Source organism: Delphinus delphis, chromosome 14 (assembly GCF_949987515.2).
Source record: "Delphinus delphis chromosome 14, mDelDel1.2, whole genome shotgun sequence".
In the NCBI taxonomy this organism is placed as follows: domain Eukaryota; kingdom Metazoa; phylum Chordata; class Mammalia; order Artiodactyla; family Delphinidae; genus Delphinus; species Delphinus delphis.
Genome location: NC_082696.1, coordinates 86,438,332 through 86,451,880, shown reverse-complemented (window position 1 = coordinate 86,451,880; position 13,549 = coordinate 86,438,332). Strand labels below are relative to the sequence as shown.

General features: G+C 34.4%; 1 protein-coding gene across 1 annotated transcript in view; it reads right to left on the bottom strand.

Annotated features, from left to right (window-relative positions):
* EYS (eyes shut homolog) overlaps positions 1–13,549 on the bottom strand; it is a 1,667,443-nt gene that overhangs the window by 1,254,060 nt on the left and 399,834 nt on the right. Inside the window, exon 12 of the mRNA XM_060030409.1 lies at positions 5,795–5,916. Within this exon, the coding sequence (XP_059886392.1) occupies positions 5,795–5,916 (122 nt within the window). The remainder of the gene's footprint in view (positions 1–5,794; positions 5,917–13,549) is intronic.

The following is a 13,549-nucleotide window of genomic DNA, read 5'->3' as shown; positions in this document are numbered from 1 at the left end:
TGAGATGAGATAATCTTCTCTATTCACTTGTTAATAAAATCAAAGTGCACGGATCTAGTACTTAATTGCATAGGGGTAATTCTGCAGTAAGGTGGGGTGGCTTTAATGGATGTAAAAAACAGTTAAAGTGAAATATTACTGTTTTAAGGAAAACTTGGGGTTGGAACTAATAAAAGTGATGTATAATTGAAAACAAAACAAACAAACAAACAAAACAGCCCAAAAGACAAAAGCACTGAAACAGATGGAATAATCCAAAAGAGAAATCATACATTAAATGTAAGATGCAATGAAATATGCTGCTAAAAACACAGGGGATAAATCTCTCGTTTTTTTTCAGACTGTCCTTTATTGCTCATATAAGGTGCTAAACTGTGAGTTATCAGTACACATGAAATAGTAACCTCTGTACTCCACCCCAAATACCAGAAAAGTTTAGAGCTGGAAAGTGCCATCTGGATATCTAGTCTAGTGATTCTCGATAATTTGTGATTCCTTGTGATTCTCAAAATCACAAGGAATCACAAATTATCCAGGTGTCTGGATTCAGCAGCTGAATCAGAATTTTAAGCAATTATTCCCTGGTTAAGAACAATTGAGTCCAATTCTGTCATTTGATTGAAGAAACTGATAACCCAACTAAAAAGTCCAGTAATAGATACTTGCTTATATATATTCTGATACTTAAATAAAATGGAGAACTATATTGCCTTTAAATTTGTTTCCATATATAGTGAATTTGAGGAATGTTCTAATACTTCTTAATTTTATGGATCTAATAAGTTAAGTGGCTTGTGGTAAATCATAGAACAAATACATGTCAAAGCTAAACAATCTCCAAACTTCCTCTTTACTCTTTAAATTACCAAAAACTTGCAAGATATTTAACGTAATAAAGTTTAAAAATGAACAAGAAAAAACCTCATTATTTGGAAGTTTAATAATTTAGGCGATATTTTATAGGAACTATGACTTAAAAACAATATTAATATACAACATAGCCATAGTAAAGATGGCTCATGAGAGCTAGAACATTTGACACTTGACAAATTTTTTCATACTCCTATATAACAGAGCAATTTTTGATAATGAAATGTGTAACTATCTTCTTTGGCTACAAAATTGGAATTTTTCTTTGCTCCATCAAGGAGTATTTAGGCAGTTCTTTGTGTTCTGACGATTCTGGAGTTCCAAGCGCTGACACTGAGTCAGAGTCTTGGTGTTAATTTCCATCAAATGAGATTAAAGCAAATCTTCATGGAGAGGGAGGGTAGCAAAAAATGAAGGTTTTGTGTCTGGACATAGAGCAGTTGGACCGATTCCACTCTGATGGAGGGTTTGCAATCCTTGAGAGAGAGCAGAACATTTTAGTGGTTCCAACAGATTTGCTGAAGGGGCAACTGGGACCTGGTCACTAATTAGCTAAGCATCCTGCACTTGGGTGCAGGGGTGCAGAGATGGTACCAGGAGCCAGATTTGGTAGGAAAGGATTAGAGTCATTTGGCAGATTAACCTGTTTTTGAAAAGGGCATGGGGATGACACAATGGGCATTTCAGTGGCAGCCAAGATGAACTGCAAAGCAGGGCTATTGCCCTGCTGACTCTGCCACCCCAGCTTCGACTCTATAAAATAAAAGGAAGGACATGGGCAACTCTCAAATGACCGACATGAGTTTTGCAATCATATGGTGGGGAGGGTAGAGACAATTTTATTTTTCACTAGAAAACACGTAAGTTCAGTTTGTTTTTTTTCACCTGACTGTTTGGGAGAAAATTTACATCTGTAATATGCCAGTATATATAATATGCCTAAGTTTTAAAATAGTTGTATATGAACAAAATCTTTCTTCTTTCCACATATTGGTTCTACTGCACTATTTTTGTTTCTCCTGCTGTAATCAAAATTAAGTATTCATTATTCATATAAGATACAGAGGAAATGAAATTAAAATGAGAGGGAAAATGCTAGAATAATTTGATTATACATATTTAAATAAGCATAAGGAAATAGTCATTCTCAAATACAAATCTAAGAAAGTTACATGAGGGAATAAATTTTACTCTACCCAAATTTAACATTTGTATCTTATTATGTGCTATGTATTCAAAATTTTCTTGTTTTTCTCCAACTGTTTTTTGTAGGTTCACTGAACCTTAAAGAAAGGGAAAGAAGAAAATGGTCTTGTTGTTACAAAATACTTCTCATCTTGGTTTCAAAGTCTTCTGATTTTCTGCTTTTTATCTAAAGTCACATTCATGATGCTACATATAATCATAAGGAAATGCTGCAGATTTGAAAATGTTCATTTGAAGCTACAGCCATATCAAGTTCAAAGAAGAAACACGCCTCATGTCAATGGCATTGCCTGGGTTGCTTTGGGGAGTTCCAGCCACACCACAAGTAGGCTGCTGACTCTTATAGTCAGGTACGAGTGCCTTAGACTGAATAAAGTCATCCTTCTGTTTATTACAATTATTAAACATTTTGTAGAAACTATGTACTCTATTTCTCTTCCACTTTAAAGGCTTCAAAGAGAATTTCACAATTGTCTTTACTAATGAGTCAGTGAAAGAAAGAAAATATGAAACTCAATTTGGATCTTGCTTTATTTTGATTACTTCTGTTGTCTGCTTTAGCCAGGTTTCATTTCAGAATTATGAACTTTTAGCTCTTTTTGCCTGACTTAGTGTCTTTGCAATGATATTTTGCTTCAATTTATTATTATACTATTATGTACTCTTTATTCCTTATACAAAGATGCTATATTTAGCATAATATTGGTGCAATAATTAAGTTAGCAGGCTTGGGTGCTCAAACCCTATATATTCTAAATGAAGGGCAGGCCCTTTACTGGCTCCTGGAAGACAACCTCTGGGCCTTGGAATATCCTGCCTGGTAACAGTTGTGTTAGATACCTGACACCTTGGGCTAGGCCCAATAGTTTTGCTAATGATGTGATTTATGACGAAAGCTTTGTTTTAAACCTGGGACTTTGGTCCAAGCTGTATCAATTTGAACAGTGCAGGAGGTGGAGCATGGTTAGCTGAAGTCCATGTCTTGTGACTGACCTGAATTAAAACCCTGTACACCAAGGCTTGAGTGAGCTTCCCTGGTTGGTGACACTTCATTCATCTTGTCACACATCATTTCTCAGAGAATTAAGTGTTGTCCACCAAGCTCCACTGGGAGATGACACCTGATAGCTTATGCCTGGTTTCTCCTGGACTTTGCCATTTTGCTTTTCCTTCTGCTATTTTTAATCTATAAGTTTTCACTGTAATAATCTCTTACCAGGAATAAATCAGTTTTTCTGAGCCTTTCTAGTCACCTATCAAATCTGAGGGTAACCTTGGGGCCCAGACACAATATCTAAAAGCTATCAAATGCTTTGAACATTCTTTCATTTTTTAAACGATCTGTTGTCTCCATAATATCTTCTCTTGGAAAGATATCACCAATCCAATGGTATTTTTCTTCTTATAATTGATATATAAATTATAGTTAAGAATTAGGTAATTTCAATGATCTCCTTGTATATTCTAATACATTTAAATCAATTAATAAAATATGATAGCAAACTTTATGTAGTTTGAGAATTTTATTTCCTTTTCAATCCTGATGTCTTCTGTTTGTTTGCTTGTTTTTTATTCTTCCCTGCCCCTGGTCTTTATTGAAGTATAATTGACAAATGAAGTATATAATGTGATGGCTTGATATATGTATACATTGTGAAATTATTAACACAGTAAAGTTAATTAACACATTGATCACCTCACATAACTACCTTTTTAGTGATTGTAATGAGCATGCTTAAGATATACTCTCTTAGCAACTTTTAAGTATACACATAGTATTATTAGTTATAGTCATTATTAGATTATAGTCACATTAGATCCCTAGAACTTATTCAGTTTATAACTGAAGACTTATACCCTTTGACTAGCATCTCATAATTTCCCCCAACCCCCAATTTCTGATAACTACCATTTTATTCTCTGTTTCTGTGAGTTCCAATTTTTTTTAATTCTTATTCTTCTTTATTATATTATAACAATTTCTGGAAGTATGAGTCAAGATTTTAAACTAATACGTGTCTAGAGTTAGTCTGAATAGCTTCTTATGGGCAACTTATAAAATGGATAAATGAGAGAATACTCTACTTAGAAGTTCTGTTCTTGGATATGATGCAGCTCCTAAAGTTGCAGTCCCTGACTTGTCAAAAGACTGTCTTAGTGTCACACAGATAATTTCTCTCAAGGTCAGGTATAGAAATGCAATCTTATGATTATAGATATGAAGCTCTTTCTACTATAATAAACTTCTATTATTGCTGAAGTTATGGCTGAAATCATAGACTAAAAGTTTAATCACATTATAGAAATTAGATGATTTACCTGCAAATCAAAGGAACTTTGATTCAAGCTATACTTAAAAATGTATCATAAGTGATCTCACATAATTAGATCCAAGGTTGGGCAGGCACATGGGGGTTCAGTCAGGAGATCAACAATGATCTCCTGTCTCTCAGCTCTGCTGCTTTAAAGGTCACTCATCACTAGACAGCACCTTGTCCCTTCCTTGGGGCCTGAAAAGAGCAACTGCAATTACATGTCTAAAATACAGATGTAAGAGGGTCTAGAAGAGGTATGTACCTTTTACATATCCTATATGCAGGTGAGGAAACTTTTTCCTGGAAAGAATTCCACTCTTACCTCAGAGACCAGCATAGGGTGACAAACTCAGGCCTACAGGAACCCCCCAATGTGGGATGGGATTGAAAGACTTAGACGAAGAATCTGGAATGAAGCAAAAACAAAGCAACTGGACCACACACATGCCTAACAGTGGCTAGACTACCCCTGCGCCATCGATGCGTCTGGTCACGGCTATCCAGACCTTAGTTATAATTCTTCATTTAGGTGTCTGCCTTCCTTGTACAAGGAAACAAGTAGCCACAAATTATCTTTTTATTGTTAAAACAATGTCAGTACACTGATAGTTGAAATGTGGATGAAAACAGATCTGTTTTTCAAAGCGTTTTTTCCTAACTTCAACTAGTGTAGTCCTTTTGTGAAAGCCAGATCTGATGCTACAGCCTCAGCTCTGAGCCTGCACTGGTGTCACAGCATTAACTTGTGTTGCCTGTCATATATTTTCTAAAGCAGGTCCATGAATCCACCTTGAGTAGACATTTTTTTTTATGTCAGGCTTCCTGAAAAATGAGGAGCCAGAGGGCCAGAGGGGATCCCATTGATTTGCCAACTGTGTCACAGTCTAAGGCAGAATGGCACATGCTTGTGACAAAGGCGATGACAAATGGATATGTACCGAAGGGACAGCACCAACGCAGATGAATGAAGGAAATGATGGGGATACAGCAAGCGATGGAAATCAAAATAGAATGCAAGATTATCAATGACGATGAAATATATAACATATGTGTATACAATACCTTGAGTTAGATGAAAGTGGTTCCTATAAGATTAACAGCATTTTTAGAATAACTTCTGAAATCTTACACAAACTCAGTGTCACCAAGAGTAGTGAATCCAAAGAGTAAACTACTCATTTTATAATATTTACATTAACCTATATATGGTGGTAAATAGAATATCCTTTTACTACTAAGTTAAGAAAATATTGCTTGAGTTTCTGTTTTCTAATCTTTATAAGTATGCACATGTATATATACACATACCAACATGCAACAAAGGCAAATGTCAGCTATACCTGTAAGGGTTAATTTATGCTAGCCCACATTCAGATATATTAATAATATTCATGGATACTAACCAGACGCAGATCTTTGCAGGTAGAATTGTTCTCATGGGCATTTAGGATGCAGTCATCAAAGTCGTGTTTACACCTCAGACCAGCAGAGCAGAGACTGCATAAACAGGAGAAGCCATCAACCACTGAAAGCAACAGAAAGAAAACTCTTAACATTCCTTTAATCATGGTATAATGTTAATTACCCTAAAGAATGTTGTATCCATCTGAATGCATTTCACTTTTAACCAAAGAAAGTGTGAATTTTTATATTTTGTACTCCATTACACAATTTTCTACAACAGTTTCTAAATAATTATCTTGCTCAGTTCTGTTAACTTAAAAACTTGAATTATTTGAAATGAGAACAATCACGATGAATATATGGTAACAATTTGCAAAGCAACAATGAAAATATCCCGTTTTCTCTCTATCTCTTTTGTTTTGTCAGTAAACAATGCCTATGGTAAATGGGTCACTTTTGTATCATTACCTTTTACCAGATTGTTTTAGGTTTAATAAACAGGAAGTTAACTGGTTTATAAAGTTCTTTGTGTGACAAGGTACTTTAAAGTGCAAAGTGATCTGAAAGTTGAAATAGAACTACTAAACCTTAGTTAAAAAGAGCTTTCACATTTCACCATAATCTTTTAAAAGTAATGATCAGAATCTGTCCTCTATTTTACCATTAATGATGGAAAAAGAACAGTCTCTGAAGCATCTCAAGGACCTGATGGCAGCTTGATCATGGTTGCAGCAGGCGGGATTGGTGCCTGGGTCCCCACCATTCCTGAGACCCACAAAGCAGTCGCACTGACTCTGTGCCGCATGCCTGTTCCTGATCCTACTCTCATTAAACGAGTAGGTCCTGGGTGGAAACAGCTTTGTCAATGCACTGTGTGGCTTCTAGGTTTCTGCAGCCAGGATTCTGCACAACAAATGTAACTGTGGCCTTGAAGGAAAGCAAGACAGCCCATGACCACCAACCAGAGTCAAGGGAGACAGAGTTGACAGCTCTTTAGACAAGATTTTACTTTTCTTTTACTTTACTTTTTTAAATCAAGAAACCTAGTTTTTAGCATCTCATTGAAAATAAATGATTAATAAATATACAGCTATAGCTATAAATAAATTAATGAAATAAAATGGTATCTGTTGGTGTATCTTTATATTGTATATAGGACATTAGGTATGTTAACAAATTAAACTCAAATGCAATACAATATGTAATTAAGACATTGTGGAGTACCATGAGTCATAATGATATTTTTTAAAATGTTCATGATTATAAGTCATGTTGGATACTGATGCAAATTGGCAAGTAAAAAACAGCTGGAGTCAAATTAATGTCAGCATAGATGCAGATGTTCTCCATGTAGATAAATGATAAACTCTTTTATAAGAAAACTTACAGCAAAAGATAAATTGAAATTAACAAAGGGTCTGAAAGACAGAGTTTACTTTCTGAATGTTAACTATTCTGGGTTAGGAATCTAAGAAATGAGCTATGGGCCCAATGAGAACCTAGAAAATTAAATTGGTTACCGTAGGGAAAATAAACAAACATAATTTGTTTAAAGTTTAAAACAAATAAACAAATTGTTTTTCTCACGTCTAATTTGTTAACTATGGACTATGTGATAAATCACCATTTTATCAGAAAATACTTTTTAAGCATATTGACTTGTTTTGTTGTTATTATTTTTACCAGAAAATACAGTCACTGTATTTGTATCAGTCTTTGCTTATAAATATTCCATACTACTATTTTGAATTGAAATTTTCATCAGATAAGACTTCTATTAATCTGTATGTATTATTCATTCTATACTTAAACATGAAACATCATACTTTAGTTGTACTGAGTCAAAGTTTCTGGTAACATAAAACTTTGTGGTTAAAATACAGAGGTGAATATTTTAATAATGTACTGCCAATGTGATGAATAACCACATAATTTTTGAGATTTATAAATTGACATATACATATTAATAATTGTTTCTCATATATAGTCATGTAAAAATACTACTACTAATGTGAATTCAAAATTTTGGCTTCCCATGCTATTTTATTTTTGAGAAAGTGTTAAGAATACAGTGTCATAGTTTTATGCTGATATCAGCTTACATGTGTGATATAATTTTTAATAAATGTTTTAGTTCTCTAGTAGTTAAATCTCCTTGGACATTGTCCAAAATATATTATGGATAATGCTATTATAAAATATATCAATATATCAGGTATCCAAAATTCACATTTCCATAGTATATAATGTATGATCTCCAAAAATTTAATAGGTAGCATTGTATTATATGTAACATATTTGGCAATTGTATTTTCTTATAGTATAAGAAATTAAGAATTAAAATATTTACAGAGACTTATAAAATTATATATATATTTATGTCACTCAGAACATATAAGAAGTGGCCATATATAACCATATATTACCCTGATACTAGGGCGATCTAGATCTAAAAAATTTGTTGACCTCTCTCTCAGGCATACAACCATGCCTTCCTTATTTCTAGTGAGCCCCAGAAATTTGAGAACAATTCCCAACACCCCCAAAAGCCTTTGGGTTTGAACTCAGAAATAAGATAATAGTGAATTATTTCAAGGTAATCTGAGAATTTCACACATTTTAAAACACAATCTTTTAAGTACCAAAATCTAAAAAAAAAAAAGACAGTAATATTGGTTTAAATCAGGAGTAGCAAAGAGGTGGCCCACAACCCCAAAATATATTTTGCTTAGAAGACACAGTGTTAGAACAATTAATTCTATATTAATATCTATGTAGATATTACAGTTTGCTAGGGCCCCACCTCTGCCTGTTATTTTAAACCTGGGGTTCTTCACCCAATTAAAAAAATTATTACACTTCTTAAGGACATGCATTTGCAGATATTTGATTTAAAAATCACACTTTCATTTAAATGATACCATTTAAAAACAAAATACCTTTCTATCAAAATGTGCTTTTTCATACATTACTTTATTTTAACCATTTATTCATTTAGTGAGGGATCATGTAAAAATTGCAAAAATATATTTTAAAAGAGGTTAAATAAGGCAAAATAAGATGGACATTTTTTCCCAACTCCTTCTAGCTCACTGTCTCTTTCTTTTTCATTTTTTTTTCCTCTCTCATGGCTCTTAGCCATATCCACTTCACAGGGCTATTTTATGCCTTGATTTTCCTGTGTCCTAATAAAATTATCCATTATTGGCATGCTATTCCACAGAATAATCTATGTTCCAACATTCAATATTTCTTTTTTCCCTTTCCTTCCATTTTTTCTTTTTTTCTTCCTAACTCTTTCTTTTTCCTTTGTAAATTTATATTCCTTCAGGAATACATATTTCAGTAGGAAAAAGTATGTGTGTGTGTGTAATAGATGGGCTAAAATAATTTTAAATCATTGTAAATAGTGCTTTCCCGTACCTACACATAAATACTTCAAAAAAATCTACCATTAAAAAGCAAAGAAAAATGGTTAATTCTCACACCAGAACATAGAGGTCACATCTCATTAAATTTTCTCATTTGTTACCATTATGACCCACATAAATATAAATTAATTTGTCAGAATTGGAGTGTTTTGTGAAAATAATTGGCACTCATTTTGATATTGAAGGCCGATAACCTTCACTAGATAGCCATGGTTGCATCCTGAACTTTTCCATTCCTCCATCAGAGAGAGTCTTAGTTGACTGCTCTATAAGAATGGCTGTGGCTGAGTGAGTTCAAGGTCATAACCAGGTCCATGCAAGCAGGACTGACAGTGATCTCACCCTGGGGACCTGCAAAGCCCTCCCACACTGACACTGGTACCCAAGGGGAAATGCTTCCAGATCCATTTTCTCTCTACACACAGATCCATTCTCACAAGGATTACTAGTTTCACAAGGTCCAAATTCACAGTGAGAAACTCAAAGGAAAGAATCAGTGTCAGTGCATATCCAATGAACAAGTTCCCTCTGGCATATTTCTGCATAAATGCATCCAATTTAGTCTCTAGGCAATGACTCATAATTATCTTCCATATTATCATTGCGATCCTCTCTCTTTCTCTACATTACAATTTAAGAAAGAAATGTTATTTATGATTACTATGCTTCATCTAACAAAGTACCAGCAGGCAGCAATGTTAAATGACAGCATTTTTAAAATACTATTTTGTTTCTTCATACTTCTCACCTCTTGTTCAATAATGTTCTCTGAAGACATTGCAATTAAGAAAGTACATTATTAATGATTTGATGCTTCCTTATGTTTTATTTCTGGTACCCTGGAGGTTGCAATCATTATAAGTTTTGCTTGATAGATTTCTTGCTACTCTCAAAACAAATAAACAATGAAAAAATGTCACTGTAATAAGCCTTCAATCTTAAGACCAACACATCAGTCCTGAAACTAAATTTTAAGTTTTACTCAGATAATATAGAGAGATAAAGTGATTGTCATTGGATGAAATGCACACAAGTATTTGGAGATAAGAAATAAGCCGACTTGACCCAAGGGGATCCAGATGAAATAAAAAGTGAGGCGTAAACATCATCAAATTGTTCATAAAGCAAAATCATTATTTGGGTGTCAGTTTTCCAGGTATAGTTAATATATATGGATATTAACTTTTTGGAAAGTATTTAATTAATAACATTTATTCTCCAAATTGTAGCATATAAGTATACATATACGTTCTAAAAGTGCCTGGCTGAATACCTCAGAGAAGAGAATGTCCTGTAATCATTATGTCCTTTAACTGCTCAGCTTTTATCAGTAATTTTGCAACTATAGGGATCAGGGTATAATACAGAGAATTGGGATATGGGATAAAGTTTTCAAAGTTTAAAAGTACAGTGGCAATTGATAAAACTATGGTGGTCCCAAAGGGCCCTAGAAACTACTGAAGACAATGATCTACATACAGTGAAAAACCCCAAATGATAGTTAATGTCCAAAAAATAAGAGCAATAGAAACTGGACCAAGTTGAATAGAAGGATTTCAAGTTTCCAAGGATGGTAAAAAGAACTAAAAATACAACACTACTTCCAAATAGCATAGAAATAAAGATTCCCTTCAACAAAAAATACATTAAGTGGATATTTTTTGCAAGAGCTATGGTAGGCAGTATGGAGAATTCAAATAGGAAAAAAGCCTGTTCTTTGTCTTTAAACCATTATGATGAGATTGAAGTGTACTGCAAATGATACATTTCTGGATACTATTTTATAATAATGAAAGTATATTTATTTGTAAAATAAGAGAAATGACATTGAACAAACATATGCCAGAAACACATGAAAAAATGAATTATCCTTAAGCTCTCATGCACACACTTTTGTTCTAATTACCTACTTCTAAATATTTAATTGTGAGAAAAGGTGTTTTGCTTTGCTAGTAGGAAGTTAATTTAGCTTGTCTCTTTCATAAATAATTTCATGCATATAATCCATTCAAGTGCTGAAGAATAATATATTCATATTCGAGAAAATACTCATACAAGAATCTGTTTTACAGAATAAGCATGAGTTCACTGCACCCTCAATGCCGTGCTGACTTGTATATTTATTTCTTATACAAATATTAAATGAGTCCCTACCATGTGGCAAGAAGTGTGGTAGATATTGGGGTTATAAACAATGAGTGGTTTAAATCAATGCAGTGTCATGACGGGTACATGTGGTCAGTTTCTCATGCTAAGGAGTCATAGTGGTGACTGTAATTCTGTGCTGGCAGAATCCTAACAGAGCCCCCAAGATCCTCACCCCTAGCGTACCTGGGTTGTAGAATCCTCTCCCTTTGAGTTGGGTGAGATTTGCCAATGTGATGGAACATCACCCCAATGATTATATTACATTATATTGTGGAAGGGATTTGTGGATATAATTACTGTCAACTGATCAGACAAGTTGGAGTTAATCAAGAGAGAGATTATCTTGGGTAAGTCCCACCAAATCATGTAAGACTTTAAAAGACTTTAAGACTTGAAAAGAAGTTCGTTCATTCTCCTGCTTGTCTGGAAGGAGCAGAATGAAGACTGTGTTTTGGAGAGCGCCACATGGCAGGGAAGAGCCTGTGGTTCCTAGGAGCTGAGAATCTTCAGGTAAACAGCCAGTAAGAAAGTGAGGCCAGAGAACTGACCTCAAAACCACAAGAAACTAAGTTCTACCAACAACCAGTGAGCTTGGAGAGGAACCTGGGCCTCAGATCAGCTCACAACCCAGGCAAATATTTGACCTCAGCCTTGCGGGACCAGGAACAGAAACTCAGCTAAGTCACACCCAGACTTCTGACCTGCAGAAGTTGTGAGATGATAAATGTGAGTTGTTTTAAACTGCTAAGTTTCTGATAACGTGTTATATAGCATAGAAAACTAATCTAATCACGTATAAAGGTAACTAAGGCATTGTAAGTGACACTGGAAAGCTTCCTGAAGAGGTAATATTGGATACACCTAGAGGTTGTCATACTGAGTGAAGTAAGTCAGACAGAGAATGACAAATATCATATGATATATCTTATATGTGGAAGCTAAAAATAAGGCTACAAATGAACTTATCTACAAAACGGAAATAGAGTCACAGATGTAGAAAGCAAACTATGGTTACTAGGGTTGAGAATGGGGGGAGAGATAGATTGGAAGATGGGGATCGACATATACACACTACGATATATAAATAGATAACTAATAAGGACCTACTGTATAGCACAGTGAACTCTACTCAATACTCTGTAATGGCCTATATGGAAAAGAATCTAAAGAAGAGTGGATACATGTATATGTATAACTGATTCACTTTGCTGTACACCTGGAACTAACACAACATTGTAAATCAACTATACTCCAATAAAATTTTTTAAAAAATAAAGTGAGTCCTAAAATAGTGACATACATTATCAAGGCTAGATAGAGGGGTAGGGAGGGCATTCTACAAAGAGATGAAGACCAGAGGTGAGAAGTCCAGGGAATTGAAATCAAATAGTTCTCAAGGGAAAACAAAGCAAGGAAGGAGATGAGTTTTACTGTATTTCATTGATCATAAGAGGCCATTGACTAAGAGACTTTATTGTATGTGCCATTAAGGGTACTGTAGTAAACTGAAAAATGCCTTCCCCTCAAAGGTATCCGGGCCTTAATTCCTGGAGCCTGTGAATGTTGCCTTATATGGTAAGCAAGGATTTGCAGATGTGGTTAAAATAAAGATCTTGATATGGTGAGATTATATTGGTTTATCAGGTGGGCCCCAAAAGCAATCACAAGGGTACTGCAAAGGAGAGGCAAGAAATTGAAAGACAGAAAAAGATAGGATGATTAAAGCAAGAGGTTGGGCTGATAAAAGGAACGCATCTCAGCCAAGGAATTCAAGGAGTCTCTAGAACCTGAAAAGGTAGGAAAGTCTTCAGAGAAGCCCAGCCTTGCCAACGTCTTATTGTAGACTTCAGGCCCCAGAACTATAAAAAAGAAAATTTGTACTGTTGTAGGTTTGTGACAATTAGTTACAGCACTCAAAGGAAACTAATGCAAGGGTGTAAAAATTGCCAGTTAAGTTCTGACAAAGTGATTAATATATCATTATTGTAAAAATGCACCCCAGTGTCAAAGATGTTAATGTCATTATGTGATAATGTTAGTGAATATGTGAGAAAAATGAGGATGTGTTAAATGAACTTCACTAATTTGAAATGATAGCTCTGTAATTTGAGAGAAGATCATAAAATGCTTTATGATCCACAGGACTTGGATCTGTACATACTGAAAAGCTGTTAA